Here is a 26,620-nt window from a genome sequence, read left to right as displayed (position 1 = left end):
TCCTACCACCACTGCCAACTGAACTTTCTCATTGGTTTGGATCTGCTAAACTTAAGAAGGCTAGAAGAAATTATTTCCCCTTGATTTGGGGACGCTTACTATGACAATATCTGAGAGGCTCTGCTCCAGTACAGTTATTCTGGCAGTTCCTTAGTAGCCTAAGGAAAGGACCCAAGGCATTGCAGCCCTTGAGGCAAGGTGCCAAATCCTGTCTTGTCCCACCCTCTGCCAGGGTCCAACCCCCTTTAAAAACTGCCCTTTGCAAACAGTGCAGGAAGGATGGATAATTGCCATCAACTTCCTCTTCTCTGCTCATGCCAGTAGTGGCCCATATAGGTGAAGCAGCAGGATTTGCTGTCACAGGTGCAAGCCACAGGTACAGCTTATTCCCACTTTCCTCTCCCTGGCCCTGCTGCCTCATTCTGCCTCATCTCCCCAGCTGTTATGTTGACCCCAGATGTGCAGGGTTGGGGGACTAGGCAGACAAGCAGCCCATGCACCTGCAGTTGACATGGGTTGGGGGGAGGCAAGGCAGAATGAGGAATCGGGGCAAGGAGAGGAGATGGGGATCCAGTTACACCTGTCACTTCTCTATTCCTCACCCACTCTGCCTGTATGGGCCGCTTCATGCCTGCAAGCTTTGCAAAGAATGGGAGGAGAGGCTTGCAAGGGTCGGATTGGTCCTGAAGAGGTGCTCGGATGATCCCCTGCCTGGGGCGACTGCCTCCCCTTGCCTTTTCAAAGGACCGTCCCTGCTTAGTAGGCCAGTGGATGAAACCATTTCAATCAATGGTCTGGCTTTAAATAATGAATCAGTGAATACATCCATTGCATTGCACTGCATTGCATTAAAACAATACCTTGACAATCTTCTTACAAAATCTCAGTGATGCTTGCTCTCTGAGCCTTCCAAAGGAAGACGGAACCTTGATATAATGTACCGTTTCAATTGTTGCACTATTTCAACTAGTTTTGAATACAGGCAAGCAAGAAAAGCTATCTTTTTATCCTCGGATTTAGCACAAGGAGGGTTGGGTGGGCATATCTGTGCAGCCTCTTGGCAAACCCTTGATTTATTTATTGCTGGCCGCACTGATTAATCATTGGTGTCTTACACAGGAATGTAGCTCAATATTGTCTGCACTGACTGGCAGCAGCTCCTCCATGGTTTCAGGCAAGAGTCTTTCCCAGCCCTACCTGGAGATGCTGCCAGGGGATGTATCTGGAACCTTCTGCATGCAAGCAAATGCTCTACCACGGAGCCATGGCCCCCATTCCCATGGGGATATATATTTTTAATAAAAGCTAGACATAATTGTGACCAGGATGCTCCTAGAAATAGGTTTCCTTCTGTAGATCTCCTTGGAATGTTTGAGCATCCGTGAAGTCTGCCACAGCTAATCCTTTTGCCCAGGTGAATGTGATCAGAGAGAAAGGGGTTTAGCCATGTCCTTCAAATCTCAGAAAGCTGTTTGATGCTGATAGCAGCAATCAGTGCAACAAGTGCATGGGACTGATCAGTTAGCCGGAGGCAATTCAGAGATTCCTTCCTCCCCACCCGCCCGAGATCACTCTCAGAGTGACCTATTCAAAGACCCTGCAGGTAGGTCAGCAGTAAGAACAGTTCAGCCTGTTGGCACTAATGAAAGGATGCATTGTCTCACTCTAATTTCTGGCAGACATCTCCCCACATTACAAAGCCCACCACTAACTGGCTTCCTGTTCACTACCTCGGCAGGGAAGGGCTAGTGACTATCTAGAGGCGATGTTTTCTTTCTTGACAAGATTTCAAGTAATGCCTTCTATAGCCTTTAAAGGGAACTGGTGAAGCTTAGTGGTTAAACGTTTGAGCTGTGGATCAGGAAGCCACCACCCCTCTGGACATTGGCCTACTGCAGTGAAATAACCACTAAGTTTATAATATTGGACTTCTGCTGATGCTATTTATATTGGTATAGTCCCACTTTCCGCACTGCCTTCTCTGATTTTGTGGAATGAGACTTGGGACTTGGTTTCCTCAAGCTGCAGCAGATTAACCATGGTATCTTTCTGGGTTGCCTCTCTGAGCTGGGACACCATCAAAATGGGCACCATGTAATGGTGGTTCTGGTTCTATTTGAAGGGCCCTACCCAGAAGGTGGTGCCGGGGAACACCTGGTCTATCCCTTGGCCATTTGCCTAAGGTGGGCGGGGCACAGGGTTCTGTTCAGTCCTCCTTGATGTTCAACATATGAAAGCATCTGCTGGGAGAGGTATCAGCTGTGGTGACTGCTAGTTTGCTTCCAAGCTAGGTTTTGACCTTCAAAGCCCTACAGGAGTTGAGGCTGGGGTACCTCTCCGACCACATTTGCCCAAGCAAATCTGCCAGCGTTCTCAGAACTTCATTGCAGGCCCTGCTTTTGGCCGCACCTATCTATCTATCTATCTATCTATCTATCTATCTATCTATCTATCTATCTATCTATCTATCTATCTAACATTTTATTTAAAACACTAAACATCCATTTTTCTTCCCCCAAAGGGCCTTCATACAACCATTTAAAATAATACAATAACAAGAATCCAACCAAATAAAAAACAACATTCAACAATAAAAATGAGAGGCTGTTGTATCGGGGCTTCAGTAGCTGTTATTTTTTGCAAGAGGGAAACTTCCATGGGTACCTAAGGGAGCTTTTGTGATGGTTGTTATTAGTTGCTATTTTATTGATTACACGATGATTCCCCTTTTCTTCCAAGGGGCTCCGAGCAACTGACACCCAGTGTTCTAGCAGTCTCCTTTCCAGACGGCTTACCAGCCCAGACCCTGCTTAGCTTCAGCAGTAGAACTGCAGCATGTGCTTCCAGAACATTCTTTAACTCCCTGCTATTTCCCCCCCAATTGCAGTCCAGTTGCTGCTCACTGCAGAAAATATGGGTGAAGTCTATATAAAGAGCACCGAGTCTGGACAATACTTGGCTATGGATACCAATGGACGCTTATATGGCTCGGTAAGTATGAGGTTTCTGTGGAATCTGAGGTTTGCAGAACTCTTGTAGCACAGAGTAACGTGGCCCATGAGCTGCAATTATATGTGGTTTGTTATTTTTGCAGCTGGATTGCCACCCTTTGCCCAGCTTTATTTCTGGAAAAATAAATAAAATCATTTGAAACAATGTTCCAAAATACTTCAGATATTGGATTTCATATTTGGAAGGAGCAGTGTCTCTCCTTTCAGCTGCCAAATCACAGAGGGTGACGCCATTAAGGACACTGAGCCAAATTTAATCCTAGGATAAATAAGCCTCAGAGTTAGTGAATGAACTGTTTGTCTAGTCACTTGGAGAATCAGGAAGATATGTTGGCAGCCTTGATCGAGAAAGGTAGCGACAACCCTGAAAGACAGCAACTGGTCGGAGTTCAAGGGCTAATTTGGTCACCTTGGCCAAGTGTGATGCAAAGAGTTATCTGGACTTCTCCATTATGTGTGTCAACAATAGCAGGGCTCTTCCACAGAGAAGACAGTCTCTCACCTCTGCCCTTCAGTGCTAACATCTCATGCACATACCCATTATGAATGCACCACACTTTTTTTTTTCCAGCAGTTGCCGACGGAGGAGTGTTTATTCCTGGAAAGGATGGAAGAAAACCACTACAATACCTACACATCGAAGATGCATGCAGATAAGAACTGGTTTGTTGGCTTAAAGAAGAATGGGAAAAGCAAACTGGGATCACGGACTCATTATGGCCAAAAGGCAATACTTTTTCTCCCCTTGCCTGTGTCACCTGATTAGACAAAATCCCCACACATTGTAAAATATGCTCCTTAGAATTAAGTACCCCTTCTCCTCCCTCTCCTTTGACTCTCTCACATTGAGGAACATGAAAAAGACATGGGACAAAGTACATGGGATGAAAATCCAAAGTGATTCATATGCATCTAATACTAATTTAGCAAATTCAAGTATTCTGTAATATTGCCTTCAAAATGAACCACATCAGTTACTATAACCATAGATAGGTACAAACTCAATTCCCACAGCCATATACATAACAAGCCCCCCCCCACTTGGAAACCCTCATCTAACATTGATGGCTTTTAATAGTCCTTGTCTACCACATGGAAGCATAATTAACAATAATGAAGCTATCCTTATCATTTAAGACAAATTAACTTTGTGTATGTAGGACCAAGAGAACTAATCCTTTCTTTTTCAAATAATATTGCTCTGGTTCTTGAAATTACTTGTTACATGTAGTGTGTATTTATTTATTAAGCAATGATGTATACACTTTAAACTGTTAAAAGCAATGCATAGTTTTAGGCCAGTCTCCAATTTCCCATGATTGGGCAAGGTGATTGAGAGAGTGGTGGATAACCAGATCCAGGCAGTTTGGGAGGAGACTGATTATCTAGACCCATGTCAAACTGGCTTTAGAGCAGGCTATGGGGTTGAGTCTGCCTTGGTTGGCCTGATGGATGGCCTTTACCAGGGAACTGACAGAGGGAGTGTGACTCTGTTGGTTCTTTTGGATCTTTCAGCAGTGTTCGGTAACATCAACCATGGTATCCTTCTGGATCGCCTGAGGGAGTTTGAGAAAGGATACTCTGCTCTGCAGTGGTCTCGCTCTTTTCTCTTTGGCAGATTCCAGATGGTGGAGCTTGGTGTCGGTTGCTTCTTGAAATGGGAGCTCTTTTATGGAGTCCCCCAGGGCTCCATTCTGTCACCAATGCTTTTTAACATCTACTTGAAACGTAGACGGTGAGGTAGGTCATCAGGAGATTTAGTGCAGGGTGTTATCAGTATGCTGATGACAACCAAATCTGTTTCTCCTTATCATCATCATCATTATCATCAGGAAATGGCATCCATTCCCTAAATGTCTGCCTACGAGCAGTAAAGGGCTGGATGAGGGATAACAAATTGAAGCTGAATCCAAGCAAGACGGAGGTGCTGATTGTGGAGGATAGGAATTTGAGGGATGAGTTAGATCTTCCTGTGCTGGAAGAGGTTACACTCCCTCAGAAGGAACAGGTTCGCAGTGCGCTTGGATCCAGAGTGCGCTTGGATCCAGGCCTCACTCTGGTATCCCAGGTGGAGGCTATGGCAAAGAGTGCTTTCTATCAACTTCGGTTGATTCAACAGCTGCGTCTGTTCCTTGAAGAAAACGATCTCAAAACAGTGGTGCATCAGCTGGCAACCTCCAGGTTTGACTATTGCAATGCACTCTACGTGGGGCTGCCTATATGCATAGTTCAGAAACTTTGGTTAGTTCAAAATACAGCAGCCAAACTGGTCTCTGAGGTAACCTGGAGAGACCATATCATGCCTGTTCTTAAACAGTTGCACTGGCTGCCAATATGTTCCCGGGCAAAATACAAGATGCTGGTTATTACCTTTAAAGCCCTAAATGGCTTAGGTCTGAGTTACCTTAGAGAGCACCTTCTTTGTATGATCCCCATCACACATTGAGGTCATCCAGAGGGATCCATCTCCAGTTACCACCAGCACGTCTGATGGCAACTTGGAACCAGGCTTCTCTGTAGCTGCTTCTGGCCTATGGAATGCACTCCTGGCAGATATCCATAGTTTGGACTCATTGTTGGCCTTCAAGAGACCCCTAAAGACTTACTTGTTTAGCCTGGCCTTCCAAGGTTTATTAATTGTTTTAAAGTATTTTTAATTGGTTTTACATGGCTCTGAACTGTTTTAAAATTGTTTTTATATTGTTTTAATCTGTTGGTTTTAAATGATTTTTTTTATTTTACTTGTTGTGCACTGCCCAGAGCCTTTGGATGGGGTGGTATAGAAATGTAATAAATAAATAAACTGTTCAACAATGTAAACTATAGACAGTCAATGTCTTGTATTACACACCACAAAAAATTAAACAGGAAAAACAAGAAACCCAGAAGGACTTGAGATTATTACGGTAATGAAACTGAGAGAAACTAAAATAAATACAAAAAATACAATGGGCATAATCAGAGAGAAGGTATACATATTGAAGTCAAGTTTAAATCAGTGGAACTTTGGGATATGATCCACAATTTGGTTGTACTGTACTGATGTGGCGCCCCTATCAATATAATCATGGCTAGTTGAGCCTCAGCAAACTCAAGGCATACCGAAGGACTGGAGGAGGCAAAACTCACAAGCCATGTAACAGGTACCAACACTCTTTGTGATGAGATACAGCCATCATAAAGGCAGGTGGCACACTGCCAGGAACAGCATGGCATCTTGGCTTGTGGCTCCAGTCTGATATGTTTCCCCCTGCCAGCCTTTAACATAAGCAGCTGTTTCACCACCTATGGGCCATGTGATTCCTAGTATGACTGGGGCTGAACAGCTGAACAGCTCAGTACAAACCAGATATATCTGGGCAACAGCCTTAAAGAGAAGTAAGTGGCATGAGGGTGTAATTTGCGCTGGGCCAATGGGGGGGGGGGGAAACGTTGATGTGAAATCTTCTCATCTCATGCAAATTTGCGAGAGGAAGGAAGGAGAGGTATTGGAGGCCAAACCACACACCACAGGCATTCTGTGCTCCAAACAGTATGGAGTACATTAGCTGGTTCACAGTCTAGGCTAAGGGCCTTTTGAGGATAGCATCCAAGAGGTGCAAATCTCTGATGGCCTCCCCCTCTTCCCCAGACCTGACCCTCAATTGCAGACCCTGCTTTTGGATGCCTGTGTAAGATTGGAGCGGCTTGAACAACAATCCAGTTGGGCTCCCTTGGAGGGGAGTGGGTCTGCAGCAGTTGGGCCCCACGATGGGCTGGTTTCACCAGCAGTGGGTCATGAGAGCCACTGTTGACACCTGTGTCAGGATAGCTTGTAGCACTACTGGGTGAGATCAGTGCCCGCCGTGGTGCTTTGGAAGGGAGGTACACAAATAGAACAGCTCCGTACCTTCCCACGTCACCTTCCATGCCTGTTGGTATCAGGCATTCTCAGGTGCTTGGGCCTTCTTCTTGGATGAAAACTGGATGATGAGAGTTGTGCGGTAGCACAGGGTCTGCATATCGGTCCTGGCATCTTCTGCGGTTCATTCAGGCTGACTTACAGAGGAACTGGGGATTGGGGTGTTGCACTGCCGGATCCAGCTTTCCCTCATTTTTCCTTTTAGATGCCGACGTCTGTGCTTGGGATGCTAGAAGCTGCAATGCCCACCATGATTTCTCAATACTGGACCCCTTTTGTGCAGGCCTTTCTGCAGGAGATGCCAAATGGATCCCTGAGCATCGTGGGAGTGGCTGGTTGCATGCCTGAATCAGCCTTGGCATCACCTGCAGGATCTCTCGCACCTTCATTAGGTAGACTGGAAGATCCACGGCAGCCTATAGGCACTTCCAGTCATGATGGAACCAGGCAAGCCACTGCAGGAGTGGCTTATGAGATGCTTCAGGGCCAGAGAGCCAGGGAGCCAGCCAGTCAACTCCTTTGCCAGGTAACCTCCCAGGGAATCTTGGAGCAGTGGGTGGGGTTTGGGACCTTGACCCACAAACCCGCACCCTGGTTTTGAGTCCAAATTCGGGAACAATGGCACAAATCAGTCCTTTTTTATGGGGCAGCTGGTCTTCCCAGTGAAATCTGTACATGGAGGTATCTGCTACCCTGAGATGCCACCTCCAGCAAGCTACAAAAGAGAAAACCTGGAGAGGGAGATACTTTGATTCGTTTTTCCTTTTATCCAGGGGTCCCAAGCCCAAGCTTTTAGTAAAAGATGGCATTCTTACTACTCTGTCCAAGGAGGTGGGGCAATTTAAGTGGCCTAAAAAGCCAAAAAGAACTGTGACAATTGACTTTCTGGTTAAACTGTCTTCATGGCAGTCATGTTGCAGGCCCAGCCCTGGAGGGCTACATCCTTGATAAAATACTTTGGACATTATTCACAGGTCTTACAACTCGCACTCGGGTTCCTCTTGGATCTCCTACAAAGACAAATTCCAGATGTGCTGTGCAGTGGATCGTGCCCTTCCATGGGAACTGTGGTGGGAAGTTATGTCCCAAGATAGGGCTGCCTTGGGTAAACGGGCAGATAGTGGTCATATCCTATACATAGGCACAGCCAGGGACTTATATTGGAGGGCCGAGGCTGGGAGGGATGGGATGCCCCTGCAAGGGATGGGGACAAAGGGACTTGCTGGAATTTAATGCAAATGGGAAGCGTCCCCCCCCCCTTCAACTACAAGCTCGAGTGCTCACACTGTGGACGCAACCATCCTGCTGCTAACTGCTTCAAAAGTGGAGTTGCTCATAAGTTGCCACTCCCCCTACAGGCCAAGTCAGGGTCAGCAGCCAATGGAGGAAAGGGAGCTGTTAAGAAGGGCTCCAACACCAGTGTGGTGACAAGCCCTAAAGAAATTTCTGAGACTATGCCTTGACCTATCCAGTGTGACATACCTTTTAGAAGGAATTAAAGATAGCTTTCAGATCCCTTACATGGGGCCCTGGCTGTCACATCTTTCACGTAATTTAAAATCTGTAGAAGAAATAGAGCTGGTAGTGCAGGAGAAGTTGAATAAGGAAATTAGAGCCAGTAGAGTGTCGGGTACGCATTTGTATGTCCATCTGCCCAAGCTTAGGATATCTCTTCTCAGAGTTATCCCTAAAAAGGCACACAGAGAGTATCGCTTGATTCATCATTTGTCCCACCCAAGAGAATGCTCAGTATTTCATTGACTGTGAACTCTGTTGCGTCAAATGCACCTCTTTTGACACTGCAGTCTGCATCGTGCGCCAGCATGGTCACTGGGCCCTGATGGCAAAATGTGATATCAAATCTGCCTTCCAATTACTGCTGGTGCACCCGGACAATTTTGATTTGTTGGGCTTTCATTTCTCAGGACATTACAATCAGATGTCTACTTTTGTGCTCAAAGATGAAAAGCATCTTTAATAATCTCTTCATTGATCTCGGTACAATCTATTTTCACAAGTCGTCAGTCTACCATCTTTACTGCTCATAAGCATAGGGACTACAATCAGCCATGTGTATGGCATGCTAGTTGTGAAAAGAGGCAAACTATATCTTGCTGTACTTATTTCTGGCCTTCCCGATGTGTTTTCGCTTTCAAATAAAATTTAGCAGAAGCAAAGCATGCCACTTAACTTTCACTTACATATTCTATCCTTACTGAATACATTAAATCAAGGCTTTTGATATGGAAGTTATATATCAATCTGTTTCCTTTTCTACCTCTTCATTTTTGACTCAGCCAAGAAACATTCTTCTACTTCCCCACAGATGGATGTTACTTCCTTGTACCAATAATGTTCCTGTCATGAATTGAGCGTTTCCAAAGACACACTTTGTTCCAGAACAAACATGGATATGAGACACTCTGTTACCTTCAAACCATTTGTTCCAAAACCAGCACTACAAATTTATTAATTTAATCAATCCAATTTGCCAATAATAATCCTAAATAACTAGAATAATAGCCACGTTTATGCTAGGATATTGAGGTTTCCTCAAACCTCATCAGCCTGTTTTGTTCCTTTGGCTCAGGACTAGGATTGGGATTATACGTATAATCATCAACTTGGAGGAGACCCAGAACAATAAATTTTAGTCCTCCCAAAATTCAAGATATTAACATATTCAGCTTGGACAAATGGGTACGAGAAATTCATGGAGGACAGATCTGTCATCAGTGGCTACAATCTATACTTTATTGTTGGAACTGACCTCAGTCACTCATGCTTTGGTGATGTCCAGTTTGGACTACTGCAATATGCTCTACGTGGGGCTGCCCTTGAAGACAGCTCGGAAGCTTCAGTTGGTCCAGAATGCTGCTGCTATGATGTTTGTGGGTGCAAATAACTTCATGAGTGTTATACCCAACATGCAGCAGTTTCACAGGTTACAGTCAGCTTTTGGGCTAGATTCAAGGTGCCGGTCCTAACCTTTAAAGTGCTACATGGCTTAGGACCAGAGCAGCTATTGGACCACATTCACCCATATGAACCTGCCAGATATCTGCTCGATATCTCAGGCCTTGCTCATGGTCTCACCACTAACAGAAATCCAGCTGTCAGGCAGTAGAGACAGGTCCTTTTTGGTTGTGGCCCTTCAACTTTGGAACACCCTCCCAGAAGAGCTTTGCCATGCTCCCTCCCTTATTGACTTTAAGGAACAACTGAAGATTTATCTTTTTAGAGAGGCTTTTAAATATCTTATCCTCTGCTTTTATCTTGTAGGTTTCTTTGAGTTTATCTTTTTAGCTTTTTACTGATAACTTTTAATTTCAGTTTTAAAACTTGTTATTTTAATTGTGTTTTTAGCCTGGTCATTTAACATTTTAACCTGCTTGATTTTTTTATCCTTTATTTTATCTGTTTTATTAATGTTGCAAGCCAGCCCAAGCAGAAGTGCACTGAAGGGGTGGGGTGTAAATATCTAATGATGATGATGATGATGATGATGATGATGATGATAGACTGTGTGTAAAAATATTAATAATAATAATAATAATAATAATAATAATAATAATAATAATAATAATAATAATACTGGAACATCTGCAAAAAATACAAGCTACCTGTAGCCAAAAATTGGTGGGACCATAAAATTGAAAAAGTGGTAGAAAATGAAGATGTAAAAATATTATGGGACTTCGGACTACAAACAAACATCTGCCACACAATACACCAGATATAACTGTAGTTGAGAAGAAAGAAAACAAGTTAAAATAATCGACATAGCAATACCAGGTGATAGCAGAATAGAAGAAAAAGAAATAGAGAAGATAACAAAATACAAAGATCTACAAATCAAAATTGAAAGGCTGTGGCAGAAAAAGACCAAAATAATCCCAGTGGTAACCGGTGCCCTAGGTGCAGTTCCAAAAGACCTTGAAGAGCACCTCAACACCATAGGGGCCACAGAAATCACCATCAGCCAATTACAAAAAGCATCTTTACTGGGAACAGCCTACATTCTGCGACGATATCTATAATAACAGAAACAACATTGATGATAAAATTCAGCCATCCCAGGTCCTTGGGAAGGACTTGATGTCTGGAGAAAACAAACCAGTCAATAACACCTGTCTGACTGTGTAAACAAGAAATAATAAATAACAATAATATTAATAAAAATAGCAGGATAGGAACATATATGTTTTAACTGTTAAATCCTTGGTTTGTTTTATGCTGCCTAGAGACTTTGGTAGTGGGTGGTATACAAATTTATTAAATAAATAAATATCCATGTTCAGTGGTAAAAGGCTGGAAACAAAACAACAGACAAACAACAGGCAATCTCCATCATGCCCTGGTTCTGAGATTCCCATCAGTATCTACTTGGCCAATGTTAGGGACAGAGTGCTGCGTAGTTGCTAAGAGGATAGCACCATCCTTCCAGCAGTATTAGGTCAATTAACTCTGTAATGCGATAGAAAAGACTGGTACTAATTCAGACCAGAAACACCATTCCACACTTTAATTTTGCTGTTTTCCACTCTAGTTTTCCACTGAAAATTTTCTGTTGAAGAATCACCACTTTCAGGTCTGCAGCAGAGTGCACTGGAAGACTAAAATGTCCTCCTACTGGCTTCTGATGTTAGTACTATTAGAAGTTATGTTAGAAGTTAGTACTACCAGAGATATTTTCAGCAATTACTGCTATTATGAATTATCACCATGCTTATCTTGTATGCTTTTAAGCTTGTCATAAAACTAGGCCCTACACACACACCTGCCTGCTGAGGATTTCCCTTAATGCATCTGATGCAGTGGGCTGTAGTCTATAAAAGCCTGTGCTGCAATATGGTGGTATGTTTTTTTTTAAGGTGCCACGGCACTCTGCTGTTTTAATTACGGTGGATAACTCCTGGAAAGCCTAGGATTAAAAGAAGTGTGAGCATATGGTGGCGGAAAATTTTGGAAAGGCCAGACCCTGGGTTCCTTCCAACACACATGCAGGAAAAGTGTGGGAACTCTTTCATTATAACAGGAAAAAAGCAAAGAATGAAGACTTGCGACACCTCCAATTTCCTTTAAAAATTGCATCCATTCTGAAAACCACAGATTGTCTTTGGGGAAAGGTGATATTTATAGTGGTGGTGCACACCTGACTAGATCTGGGATGTGGCACAACGAGGTGATAGAAGTCATTAAAGGCTCCCTCCCTTCCAAAGGGTTGAGCTGCCAACGGGATGCAAATAGAAATGTCTGTGTGCACAGGTGACTGGGATTTCTAACGAAACCTGAAAGCTGGAAAACTGTAATATCGGATTTAGTTCTGCTGTTTCCCAGCACCTCATTAACCTCAGGGCATTCCTTTCATTAGACATCTGAAGCCCAGCTATTACTAACCTCACGTGTATACTTGACACCCAACTGGGAGAAAATGTCAACACTTCTGCCTGAGAAATAATCCCCAGTAATTGCTCCAGATGGATGAACAGGAGAAAACAGCATTGCCAGCTAGAGCTATAGGCCACAATCCAACACTGAGTTAAGTATGCTTAAGCTCACGAAATTCAATGGGTTTCAGAATCTCAGTTCTGTGTTGGATTGTGGCCATTTACAATGTAAGGAATTTACCCTTCCTTCTCCAACTTGGATCAAGAGATGAAATAGGACAAAACCTTTCTTTTAAAAAATGGGGGTGGGGGATACATTATCAAAACCAATGATCTTTAAAAATGAAGTCAGGTGCAGAGAGAATACTGTATTCTTATGTTTTGGGGTGGAGCAGAGAGAAATAAATTACCCTTTTCTTGTAGGGGGAAGAGGCAAAAGATGTTGGAGCAGAGAAAATCCACATTCTGCAGGCATCTAAGAACAAAACTGAGCTCAGCAGCAGTAACAAGGATGTTCGGAGCGTAATAACCCTGACACAGAGAAAAGTTAGCACATCCTCCCATCGCCTCAGGGTAGAGAGGGCCCCTTAGTGCTGTAAAGTAAAGCTAAGAGGTATAAATTGCAGCTCTAAAGCCCAGGACAACTGAATGATGAAGCTGCAAAAGCAATTTGTGGGAAAGGAATGCCAAAGAAGAATGACCAGAATCTAAATGCAAATTTTTTCAAATAGGTTTGCATGCCCTTTAGAGGAGGGTGGCTGGGATTTGATACAGATCAAATATCTCTAGTTGGATTTACACATGAGGAAAGACTGCGTTATATTCAGATGTTGGTCCAGCCGGAATATGGGAAGCTAACTAGACTCAGTTAACATGTTTCTTTCCTCAAAACCAGCTTTAGAATGAACCAAATGCCTCAGACTTCAGAATAGTTCTATGTTCACCTTAGCAAACCTTATACATCTCATTACCTCAACTCATAAGCATAACATGCTGAGGAACTAAAAATGTCCATAGGTCATATTGCATTGGTGTTATTGCCTCTAGTATTGGCAGTTGTCATAATAACCATTCCTGTGCTCTTGTTGCATCCCGGGATTTCCTTTTTCACCATTACAGAATTTTTCACAAAGTTCTCTGGGCAATTTGGCACAATAAGTTAGCCTTGCTCTAAAAATTACTTCGTTGCTGTCATTACAGCATTAGGAACAATGAATATATCTTTATTGTTAGGGAAATTGGGCCCACACCATCCCAAGTAGTAAACATTAGCAAGCTCTGCATTTTATCATTACATTGGTGGAATCCCAATACATAGATCTTCATAACTTTACTATAAGAAAGCTAGAATGTTCACTATGATGTGAACATATATACATCCTGTGAGTTTGCCTGGTGATCTTGAAGCAAGAGGAGACAACAAGCCTGTACTTCTCTCCTAAAGAAGATATTGAGCAAGGAAATAGGTAGGTAGGTAGGCAGGTAGGTAGGTAGATAGATCACCAAGAAAACAAAAGGGAAAGGAGAAGCTAAATTTGTTAGGGCTGGTAATTTCCTAGGGTTTGATTTATGCCTGGCTGGAAGTGTCTGTGTGTTTTTCAGAGAAGCCTGAGTGGGGAATTCATTCCAGGTGAGTAACATTCCAGCTTGTGGGAGGGGTCACATTCCTAGGGAGAGTCAGTTTGCCTGCTGATCTTGAATACAAGGCTCAGGCCAGAGGAGCTTTGCTATCAGGAGTTTGCAAACAGACAACAAAGGAGTTTTGCAGGAGTTTAGTGGGAGATTTAGTATGGAAGTCTATGGGAAGGCACAAAAGTGGTACCCCTTAACCACTGAGGAGACCCCCAGCACATGAAGAAGGTGAGTACAACCTGACCTTTGTAACTTTCTTGGAGGACAAGCTTAAAATCTTTAATCTTTAATTGGCTGACAACTGCATCCAGTACATACTTCAAGTGAACAAGCCCTATATATAGAATGTCAGCAGGTGAGGAGGGGGTGCTTCCCAGTGCATTGCACAGAGTGTTACATGTATGACTCTGCACCCGAGGGAGCTCTCAGGGAACAAATCAGTTCCCTCGAAGCCAAGGTGGCTGACCTGGAGAAGCTCAGGGACAGGTGTGTGGATGTGATAGAGACATCCCTCAGTAGGAGCAGTAGCACTGTATATCACAAAAGGGATAGATTCCAATAAGCTAGAAAACCTAGGTGGACCGGAGTCCTCCACAGAATCATTATGGGTAACATTAAGAGGATTGAAAGGAAATGTGTTACAAGGGACGTGCTATTGCTCTCTGGATCACAATGCTGAGAATGACCTAGAGTTGACAGGGCAGGAATAATGAGTGATTTCAACTACTCACACACAGACTGGGTAAATTCACATTCAGGTAATGAAAGAGAGGCCAAATTTCTAGACATGCTAAATGGCTGAGCCTTGGAATAGTTAGTTGTGGAACCAACCAGAGGGATGGTGACCTTGGACTTAATCCTGAGTGGTGCCCAAGACCTGGTGTGAGATGTCAGAGTTGCAAAACCACTGGGTAGCAGTGACCACAGTGTAATCCAGTTCAGCATATATGCAAGTGGAGAATTGTCAAGGAGGTCGAACACAGGTGTGTTGGACTTCAGAAGAATAAACTTCTCAAAAAGGAGGGGACTAGTAAAAAGGAAGCTGAAAGGGAATGTCAGGAGGATCGAATCACTCCAGAAAGCATGGCACTTATTTAAAACCACAATAATGGAAGCTCAGTTGGAATGTATACCAAGAAAGAGGAAAGGTACCACCAAGTTCAGGAGGATGCCGACATGGCTAATAAGCAGAGTCAGGGAAGCTATAAAAGGGAAGAAGACTTCCTTCAGAAAATGGAACTTCAGTACATCCGAATTCGTGAAACTGTGTTTTGTGGCAAAAGCGACCTGTGGTTTGCCTCGCCAAATTCCAATTTGTACCTCCGGTTTACACAGAGGTTTGCCGTTGAGACCTTCAGTTTGGCTGCCAAAGGGCTATGTCCAAACCCGGACGCTGCCATAAAAGTGGTTTCATGCCAATTTTCAAACCACAGTCATAGAGGAGGTGACGCAGACATGCCTGGGATCATGCCTGCTCCATGACTGTGGCGCATCATGCTGGCTGCTTCTCTGAGCACCAGTCCTGCCCCTCCTCTCTCTGACCCAGCAAGGCAGTGGCCTAGCAACAGGGACTCTGCCACGTCCCATTCCAGGCTTGTCAGCCTAGCAGGTGGCACAGTCACCCGGGGGGGCATTTCTACTTCCCACTCTGTCCCTTGCTCCCCCCTCCTGGCAAGCAGGAGGGAAAAGGGACGGGATGACAGGACGGGCACTAAGTGCTTTGCTCCCCGAGAAGGAAGCAACAATGATGTATGTCTGCAAGCACAAATACTCCAGATGGCAACATAAGCACGGCACCCCATCACAGCACTGGCAGCAGAAAATTTGGTGGGCAGGGGTGGTGGTGGTGGTCCCGGGGTTGGGTTTAAAAGGCAGCCCAGTTCTATTTCCTCCCCACAAAAGGTTCAGGGAAGTGGGGCCCAGCCCTGTCCCCATGGAGGTTTGTGCTCCCCAGGCATACTCGTGAGCAGAGCTGGTCTCCAGGGTCAGCAGTGCTCCAGCAGTGCTCAGAAGTGGCAGCTGAACAGAAGGAGCATGCCGTCCCAGGCTCAAGAGAGTGCCAGGCCATAAGAAGGACCATCAAAGGGGAGGGGAGAAAATTGCTGAGCAAAATCTCTAATGATGCCTGATGGCAAAACATCCCCTCCTCCCATGGACTGCTCTCTCTCTCACACACGCACAAGAGTGCCAGGCCATGGGGGCTCTATATTGAGACCGATAGATATAGAGAGGGTTGCTCTAGGCAGGAAAGTCACAGGGACGGGTACCCCAGTGACTGCTCTCCCTCTCTTGGCAACTGTCGCCAAGTAGCTGTCAAAGTGTGGACATGTGCACCCTTGCTCTCCCATGTGCACCTGCTCTCACAGGATCACTAGAAATCAGGGCTCCCCTCTCCCATGATTCCCTGCGCTGGCAGAGCTGCATACGGTTGAACACTGGACTGAGCCTGGGAGTTTTAAATGGGTTTCAAAGATCTGTCCACACTCCCAGTGTTTCCCCGGCAATGCATGTGGCCAGGCTCTGACACATAGAGCATCAAAATCTCCTTTGGGTGTGTGTAAGGCTTCACAGGGAAGGGATGGGTTGCAGCAATCCTGTTCCATTTTTTACCATAGTGAGTTGGGGCCCACACACAAGTGGGGGCCCCTTTGGTGGGTTATCTCAACTCGTGAGTGTGCAGCAGTGTTCCCTCTAAGGCATGCGTGTGTGCATGCGCTCACAAGTTTTTTGATATCCACTCAGTTAATTTTAGATCCCGCTCAGGTTGAATCACGAAGGCCCCATTCCGAATGCACATGCACACACACTGCCTTGATACTGCCTCTCATAACATAACTCATTCCACACAGAGATGAAAAAAAATTAGAGAGAACATTGGTGTGCAGTCTGAAGGGAGACCTAGGGGTCACAGCTACATGGTCCTCCCCAGTAGACTGGACCTCGCATGAGAGGGCTAGCCCACCAGCTGCAAGGGGCCAGTGGAGCAGGAGTGTAGTTTGGCCCACATGGATTTATTTGACAGGGTGATCCCTCACAACAGCATCTTAGGTCACGGTGGGACAGACCCCTCCCCCCTTTGCCCTCCCTCATTTACATATCCCCTCCTAGGAAGTCTCCATGTTCCCTTGACTTTCCAGAGTAACAGGGAGATAGTGCCTCAAAGAGTGCCCCCCCCCGATTGTGCTTAAACAGAACTATTTGGGTGCATGCCTCTTGGGGGGGGGCAGCGGTACCTTTGCTGTCTGAAGAAACACTGGCATGGCATTTAAAAGGATTTTAATGCCCTTTCCATACCGTGGGCAGGTGGACTGCTCCGCAAATGCATGATCACACTTGACACACCTCCTTCAAGACTGTGGCCAATTGCAGCTGCTCTGCTGATGTGCTGACACTTTGCCCACAGTCTGTCCATGGAGCTTGCTGGGATCAGTCTCAACAGCCAAGCAGGAGGGAGGGGATCCCCTCTCCTGGAACTCGAGGTTGGAGGCTGCAGTTTTACGAACATCTGTGGTACGATTTACAGTTTAAAACTAAAACTGCAGGTTCGTCAACCTCCGGTTTCGTGTTACGTCTGAATCCGGCCAATGACCAGCTCTCATGGCTCAGTTACAGCTGGGGAGAGGCCAGAAGGCAGTGAAAGAGCAACTGTCAGTACCCAAGCGGCGGAGGCTCCCTTTCATCTCTTAAAGACAGAGGTTTTTAAAGTTGGCAATTCTAAAGGCCTCTATTTGTGTATGATGTGTGAAACTATATATTTTGTTGGTAGAATATGAACTAGCTTATTTCTAGATGTGCACATTTTGCCCCAATAAAGTATGGAAAGTTAAGTATATAAAGTGGAAAGTTCCCCAGCTTTTGTTAGTGGGGATCTTCTAGTCAAAAAAAAAATTTTGCTAGGTTCTCTGACAGACAGGGTTTAATTCCTTAAAAGCAATTTAAGAGCAAACTCCTGCAGATAGACCAGAATATTAAGATAAAATTTGCTTTAAGGTACCAGAAAAGAAAGGTTTTGAGAGGAGGAAAGGTAGATGAGTGTTATTCCACTGATCTATAGTAGTGATAACACATCAAGAAGGAGAGCTCTGATTCTTGTCCATGCAAGATGTAGTCTGAAGACTGATGACATTTGTTACTGGAGTCAATGCTCACATGGCAGCTACTCTGTCTGTCAGCCATTACATGCAAAGCAGCTCACCAAGTTGTACAGTGTAAAGGATTTAACCCAGCCTTTGTCTCAAAGCAAGCCCACGTGAAGGGAAGGAAAATGTTGAACCATTCCCTCCTTTGCTTTTGCCCACAAAGGCTGTTTCTTTAAACTTAGACTGTACCCCCAGTAGCTGATTCGCTGCCACCACACCCTAATTATTAGAGTTTGCCCTCCCCCCCCCCCGATTTGGGCGAATGTCCAGGGAGACTCTCCTTCCTTTTACTAATGGAAAAGTACAAAAAAACCTTCCATGTGCAGCCTACACGTGATGAGAAAGCTTTGGTAGAGTTGCTGAGCAATCCAAATTGAGATGTGTGTTGCACCAGAGTAAAACCGCTTTTCCTGAGCTAAAAATCCACTCAGAGGCAGGTAAAATACAAAGAACAAAAGGAGAAAAACTTTATTCAAAATACTACAGACTGCTTCAGTCTGAGGCTCTCTCAGCTTTTAGTTACAGGTAAAAGAAACACTCAGTAGTTGCAAGAATACTTCAGAAAGCACCCTCAGATGATATTGGGGCAGTACACTTTTAAAGTCATAGTTACCCAGTTGCAAAGAACATAAAAAGTAAGAAAATACAAAAAGCATCTTTGAGAGTTTACTGAGGCTTCTGCAAACCCCTAGTTGCATTACTGACAGACAAACTTAGAACAATATCCGGGATGCACAATGCACACAAAAGAAAGATACGTTTCTAATGCCACAGCTGACAAACAAACTGTTACCTAGTCTAAACTCTCCCTGAAGCCAAAAGCCCTGGCTTCCTTTGCCTTGAACTCACCAGAACCATGGTAGAAGATTCAAGTTTCCTTCCCTCTTGGCTTCCCTAGATTTGCAAAGAGATGTTCCTGCAGCCAGGCCTAATGGCCACATCTCCTGGCCTCCAGCCATCTCCTTCTTCTTGAGAGAAATCTCCAGGCTAGCTTTTGACCATGAGGGGACAAAATTCCATTGCTCCTCACTAAGCCTTTTTGCCTGTGCTTCCCTCACCTCCCACCTAGTTCCTTCTGAACAAAAACATGCTTCTCTTCCTGCCTCATGGCCCTCTAGGTCCCACCCACCGTGTGCTGAGTGGCTGATCCCTAGTCTGTCAGTAAGGACAGGGTACACTTCCGGTTCACTCGTTACAGGAAAGGAAAGGCTCTTACTGCCTGATTTACATATGGGTTCTAGGAATTCTCTGTCTGTTGAAGCAGTCTTCCTGTGGCAAGCGTAACACATAGGTCAGTCCCAAAAGAGATTAGAGAAGGACTATCTATGGCTTCCTATAGTCATCAGCCTCTACAGTTTACAAAGATATGGGCAATGCGGAGCTTCCCATCCAGTTCTACAGCTTCTATTTTCTGTTAAGCACAATATAAATACAATCTGATGATGTTCTCCATTTCTCTTCATCATACCTGACTTCTTTACATTCCCAGGCTACTGTCTCCCTGAAGCAAGAAGCAAGGATCCTTTATGTTCTTTTCTAAGCATTTAAGGTTACAGTCAGAATGAACAGAATTTTAGAACAAATAGGAAATATTCACTGACAACTATCAAGGGGAAAGAAAATTAAACATATTCTACATGCAGAAAAAGCTAGGAGATACATGCAGAAAATCCAAGTGACAGAGGTCTTAATATTGCATTAATTTTCTCTTAAGACACTGTATATTTCCTGTGGCCTAAAATATTTAATGGTGCTTCCAATTCCCCTTGTTTCCTCTCATAATCTTTGTTTGCAGTAACTTCAGAGCACTTTTCTGTATGTCCTGCCCATCAGCCCTTTCTGTCCAGTCTCTACCTCCTTCTGCCTCTTCCACCCATTGTTCCCTTGAGCACGAGCATCCTCCATTCTCTTCTTCAGCCCCACCCCCTGCAACTTCCCCCAGTGCTTCCTCTGCTCCCATTCCCTCATTCCCCCCCCTCATATCCATGACATTTAGGTTTACTGCCTCCTTTCAGCTTTCCCTCTTTCATATCCATGTTTTCCCAACTTGCTTCCAGGCTTCTGTGACATCACATCAACTTACCCAATGATTAGAGACCAAGCTTACAAACCCATTGATAACAACCAGCCTATGATTGAATACTACCCTAGCTAAACATATGATGTCACACACACACACACACACACACACACACAGGGAGGGAGGGAGGGAGGGAGGGGATGAATCTATCTCTAGTGACAGAGAGTGTGTTTTTCAAATCTTCATTGAAAGGAGATCTGGAGTCTTGGAACTATATGGCTTTTAAAGTTTTTACTATTAGTCTTTACTATTAGTATTTACTATTAGTCTTTAATTTTCATGTTTTACTATTTAGAGAACATAGTAAGAACAACATTAATATAACCAGAGAAAACTAGGAGGATACATGAGTGCCAAAAGAATTTAATAAGGGTAAAAAGGAGACACACACACACACACACACACACACACACACACACACACTTTAGAAAACGTGGTATACTTTATTTCAGTCACCTGCTCCAAAATGGTGAGTGTGTTTAATATGTTCAGCCTTGCTGGTCTTCTACAAAATGATTTAGGGGAATTTTGTGAACTGCATGAAAAAACAATTTCCCCTAAGAACAGTTCTTTATAACACGGATTTTCCATGCTCAAGCTGAAATGAAATTCTATCCATAATGAGCATGTCCCATATTGGTTCATACTGCTTTCTGATCTCAGGGATAATAATATGTTTCTAGCCCTTTGCAATCTGGACTCTAGCCACAGTCAATAACTGGCTATTAATTCCCTACTAAGTGTGGGGATAGCTTCTCAGTCAAAGTCATTAAGAAGTATCATCTTTGGATCCAGAGGGATGGCATATCCAGTAATCCGTTTAATGTAAGCCAAAATCTTCCCAGAAATTTTGCAGTTTCAGACAAGACTACCATATGTGAAGATATGAGCCAATTTGGCCACAGCCCTTTCAGCTCAGGTTTGGGTAACTCCTGCAAAGATGATGCTGTCCACTAGGTGCTAGCAAACAATAAGTGTGCTCCCTTTTATTTACTAGAGAGATGTAAAGAGTATGGAAGTTCAAAATGAAGATCATCTGCTTAGGTCAGAAGCTACCTACCTAAATCTCTACCCCAAGCAGATACATAAAATGGTCCACCTTCCCATGAAGAAGTGGCATCTGCCATCTGGTGGACCACTGTGCAAAACAGGATGCTGGACTAGATGGGCCTTGGGCCTGATCCAGCAGGGCTGTTCTTATGTCCTTAAGATCTCATCATCTTAATGCAGAAATAATGTTGCACAAGGCAGGGGTGTCGAAAGATTGAAGTGGATCCTAGGACAAGAAATGAAGATGGGCCCTGGGACTCCTGCCTTCTTCTTCTCTTCCTCCCTTTGCCCATCCATGTCTTTGCTTCCATACAGAAGAACAATATGGACATGGGCCTTAGCCAGACAGCAGGATTTACCGCAGGACTATGAGGGATGAAATACTGTGAGTTCCAGGGCATATTGGATATTTCAAGTTTGACCCCCCCAAACCTGACACAAAAAGTGGAATTTTTTACCCAGGACATAAATTGGGCTATGCTCCAATGAACAATTGAAAACCCCAAATGTGTATGGAGTGCTTCCTGATAGCTCACAGGGACTTTGACGTAAATCTGGATGATCTCTGAATGCACACCTGCCCTTTCAAAGAGAAATTGCTGTCTGGCAGGGCTCCTGGTGACAAACAAAATATCCCCAGCATGCCCTCTTGCATGCAAATCACATCACACACTCTCCATGTCTGTTCAGGAGCCAGCAGCTTGCCACTGAGTCAGGAGGCAAGAGAGGAGAGCAAAAAGCATGCAGTTTCCCAGGCAGTTCCACCTCATGGATCCAGGGACAGTGCCCCCCCCCCCCCGGCCGATTCAATTATAGCTATGCCCCTGAAGAGAGGAATGGATTACTGGCAAGTTGGCAACGTAAGTTGGATGAAGATATCTACATGTCTTTATCTGGGGAAACTTTTTAAATGTTCTCACTGCCTCTCCCCTTGGATTCTTAACTTAAGTGAGGCCCTATAGACACAGAACTATACCACCTTAGGACTGGACTAAAGATGGCAATGAAGAAGGACCCACTCCCCCACACCCACTACACAGACATCCTCAGAGCTTAGAGATAGCAATAGAGAAGAATCAATCTCTCTCTCTCTCTCTCTCTCTCTCTCTCTCAAATCCCTCGTTGCCATACACCCAGTGACAAAAAGAAAAGTAAACGTTGTAAGGAGGTGGGAATAAGGGGGGGGGGAGAAAAGTAGCTTGTTTCACATAGAAAAGGGTCTTATTGTCTCTGAATTGGATTTATTTGACCTTCTAACTTTCAGCCAAACAACATTTTCCTATTAAAGCCTTCCTGCTCAGCAGGACTGGAGGAAGGCGGGGGTGGGGGGAGTCTGAAGCCGACCCTCAGTGCCAGTGCTTGAAATCAATTCAAAGTGATTTAGGAAGTTGCTGCTGCCTGAGGGTGCCATCAGGGGCAGGAAAGGGCCTATTAAGCAGGGGGTGGGGGAGGAATTGCTTCCTCTGAAATGAGAACACTGAGAGGAATGCAAGCAGGATGCTCCTTAACACAGCAGCCTGATGGGTCTGTGTCAGTCTGACAAGGGCATGGGAGTGACACAGCTCCTTCCTATCACAGAGGAGAAGCAGCCTGTGATCTTGCAACTGATTAGCTCAAAGTTCCGCAGGAATTAGCCAACGCAGGAAGCTGTGATGACCCTCTTTCGGGTGATGATGCTTTATTCACATTTACCTTGGGAATGGAAGGCTCACAGTCACACACCTGGCAATGTGGCATCTGCAGCATCTTCCAGGAGTCTGGCCGATTGCAAGAAGCTAGATTAACAGGTTGCACTAGAGGAGATAAAGCTAAATGGTTTTTGTTTTTTTGCTTACGAGATAATATAATTGCTTCCTCTACTTCAAAAAGACTGAGAAACAGGAAACCCTCCGACCAGTTTAGGACATGGGTTTTCAGACTGTTCAGAAGAGAGTCACTTCCTTCCCCTTGGAGAAGTTTTCCAAAGTCAAGGGAACAATATGTCCAGGGTGGGCCTGCACAGTGAAGAGGGAGCCAGAGGATCCTATACAAAGAAGTCACCATATTTCTAGACATTTTGTTCATGTGGTTCTTGGCACTGCTTGCTCCACTTCTTTCTGGGCTTCCTCTGGAGGGATTATTCCATTGCAGGAGTGGTGTGGTTGCTGCTTTCCTGTGGCTTCATCCCACACCACTCCAGTATAATGCAGAAACCACAAGAGAGGAGTGAGATGCCACTGAAAGAACCATGCCGCGGTCAGACACCAGACTAGGCGGTTGGTACTGATGGGGTTCTTCTTCCTCTGTGATTTCACCCTGTTTACATGGTTTCTTATGTTGCTGGAGTGAGGTAGGATATAGAGCCAAATGGGAGTGGCAACTATGTCACTGCAATAACACATGGATTGGCCCTCACTCTTCCATAAATAGGACTACTTCCATTCTGGAACACAAACCCAGAAATGTTGGAATGGAGCAGATTCCCAGAAACATGATCCTCCTTGCACCAAAGTAGGCAGTGTTCTGTTATCCATAAAGAAGTATGTGAACTGCACAGAAGCAACCCACAAGCTCTCGCCTGAATAACCTTTACAGATTTCCTCATTTATTTATTCTATTTATTCATTCATTCATTTAACATATTTTTATACTGCCCAAAACTTACATCTCTGGGTGGTTTACAACAAAAACAGAAAAGTTAAAACATTAGTTAAAACAGATAAATGACTACAAGAAATTAAAACATTGGTTAAAATAAATGACAGCAGAAAGTTAAAACATTACAACACTTTAAAACCTTAAAACAATATTTTAAAACAAAGTTGAAACTATTAAAACGGTATTTAATTAAAAGCCTGGGTGAACAAATGTGTCTTTAAAGATTTTTTAAAAAACTGTCAGAGATGGGGAGGCTCTTATTTAAGCAGGGGGCGTATTCCAAAGCATCAGGGCAGCAACGGAGAAGGCCTGTCCCCGAGTAGCAACCAGACGAGCCGGTGGCAACTGCAGACGGACCTCTCCTGATGATCTCAATAAACGGTGGGGTTCATGACGAAGAAGACGTTCTCTTAAACACCCAGGGCCCAAGCCGTTTAGGGCTTTATAGGTTATAACCAGCACTTTGTATTTTGCCTGGAAGCTTATCAGCAGCCAGTGTAGCTCTTTCAATACAGGAGCAATATGGTCTCTCTGAGATGACCCAGAGACCAACCTGGCTGCCGCATTCTGAACCAACTGTAGTTTCCCGTCTACATACAAAGGCTGCCCCACATAGAACGCATTACAGTAATCCAGTCTGGAGGTTACCAGCAGATGTACCACTGTCCTGAGGTCGTTTATCTCAAGAAACGGATGCAGCTGACGTATCAGCCGAAGCAGATAAAAGGCACCTCTGGCCACCGCCTCAACCTGGGACACCAGGGAGAGGCTCAGATCCAGAAGCACCCCCAGACTGCACACATGTTCCTTCCGGGGAAGTGTGACTCCATCCAGAACAGACAGATCAAATTCATCTCCCGAGTTTCGACCCCACCATTTTTCACATAAAGAATATGCCTTGCTTTATGTGAAAATGACCCTGGATAAAAAACGAAGAGGTGGCGCAGCCAAAGTTATCTCTTATCAGATCAAAGCAGAGGAAAGGGTTACATCACATGGATGCATGGTGTATTTTTAAAAAAAGAAAATCAATGAAGTTCCAGGGAGAAGAAATTATTCATCTTCAGCTTTTTCTATCAATCTAATAGTGAGTTTGGCCTACAGGTGTGTCTCAAATCTCATTACTAAGAGATATTCCAGGGACTCTCTCTTAATACTCTAATTTCAAGATTCTTAATGAGCAACTGATTTTTTTAAAAATTTGAAGCATTTCTATCCTACCTCTCAAATATTGTGAAGGTAGATTACATAACAAAACATATCAAAATTGATCACACCAGTTTCAAAAATAAAACTAAAATAGCAAAATAGGCAGCAATTAAAAACATTCATCTAAAATAAAACATCAGAGGTTACTATTCTTAAAGACATGGGTAAATATCTTCCCATTTCTGGTTGTTTTTAAAAAACTTTTGAAGATATACCTGTTTCATCTGGCTTTTAGTTTAGGATGTTTTAGGGTTTTAAAGTTTTATTTATGGTAATTTTAACCTGCTTTATGTGATTTTTAGGTTTTAGCTGCTGTTTGTTTAAGTTGTAAACTGCCCTGAGATTTACGTCGTATATAAAAAATAAATAAATACGTAAGTAATAAAATTTTCACCTGGTGCCTAAAACTCAGGGTGTGTGTGTGTGTGTGTGTGTACACAGCCCTGCGATGAGCATTCCGTTAGCAGGGTGCCATTATTTATTTATTATTTATTTATTTATCTATTTAATACATTTATATACCACCCCAAACCAAAGTCTCAGGGCTGTTCACAATCATAAAACAACAATACAAATAAATAAAATATTAAAATAAATTAAAAGCTGCTTAAAATGAAAAATTTACAATATTTAAAATTACAATAGCTAAAAGGCCTGGTTAAAAAGATGAGTCTTCAAAGATCTTTTAAAAACCTCCAGAGATGGGGAGAGTCTTATGTCAGCTGGAGGCACATTCCAAAGTCTCGGAGCGACAACTGAGAAGGCCTGTCCCTGAGTGGCCACCAAACGACTTGAAGGTAGCCACAGATGGGCCTCCCGTGACGAACACAGTGGAAGATGGGGATCGTGCAGAAGAAGAAGCACTCTTAAATACCGTGGACCTAAGCTGTTGAGGGCTTTATAGGTTACTAGTATCTTTAAGCCCGTTAAATTAACGGGCGCTAGTAGAGCTTTGGGGCCACACTCCTCCTCCTCCATAACTCCTGCCCTCCCCCCCCCCCCCGGCATTTTTAAATTTTCTTCTTACCGGCCCACCGCTCCTCCTCCCGGGCGGCAAACAGTTAAGTTTGGAAGCGGCGGTGGCGAAGCAGCAGCAGGAGGCGGCGACTGGGTCCGATGCCGGCCGCGGCGGGCCCGCCACGCCACGCGGCCTGCCGTGGCTGCTGCCGCCACTTATCCGTTGTTGCGGCCGGCTGCCAGACGGCCACCGCTCCCCCCATTCCCACCTTCTGCCCCTGGTATCGGGGCCCTCTGCGGACTGCCCATCCGCTGCCGGGTCGGCCCCGCAACGACCAACTGTCGCCCCACCGCGGCCGCCGCCTCCATGGGCCCCACTCACCACCGCCATCACCTCCCCGTCGTCCCGTTGCGGCCGCCGCTGCCATCGGGCCCTGTCGCCCCGCTGCGGCCGGCATCGGCCCCAGTCGCCGCAACCTCCTGCTGCTGCTTCGCCGCCGCTTCCAAGTATGGAGGTCCGGACCGGGACCCAACATGGCCACCTGGTGCCTGCGGCCGTATCTTCCTTGGACGTTCTGGGCATGCGCTCCGCGCATGCCCAGAACGGCCGAGGA

At 44.6% G+C, this 26,620-nt stretch overlaps 1 protein-coding gene across 4 annotated transcripts in view; it reads left to right on the top strand.

The window, feature by feature from the left end:
• FGF1 (fibroblast growth factor 1) overlaps positions 1-5,831 on the top strand; it is an 85,873-nt gene extending 80,042 nt beyond the window's left edge. For 3 of the 4 annotated variants that reach the window (XM_053287941.1, XM_053287942.1, XM_053287943.1), the window contains 2 exons: positions 2,888-2,991; positions 3,583-5,831. In XM_053287941.1, the coding sequence (XP_053143916.1) occupies positions 2,888-2,991; positions 3,583-3,777 (299 nt within the window). In that variant the 3' untranslated portion in view covers positions 3,778-5,831. The remainder of the gene's footprint in view (positions 1-2,887; positions 2,992-3,582) is intronic. The other variant, XM_053287945.1, reaches the window with a different exon arrangement.
• The last annotated feature ends 20,789 nt before the right edge of the window (positions 5,832-26,620 follow it).

Source organism: Hemicordylus capensis, chromosome 2 (genome assembly GCF_027244095.1).
Source record: "Hemicordylus capensis ecotype Gifberg chromosome 2, rHemCap1.1.pri, whole genome shotgun sequence".
NCBI lineage: Eukaryota > Metazoa > Chordata > Lepidosauria > Squamata > Cordylidae > Hemicordylus > Hemicordylus capensis.
This window is presented reverse-complemented; position numbering and strand designations above follow the sequence as displayed.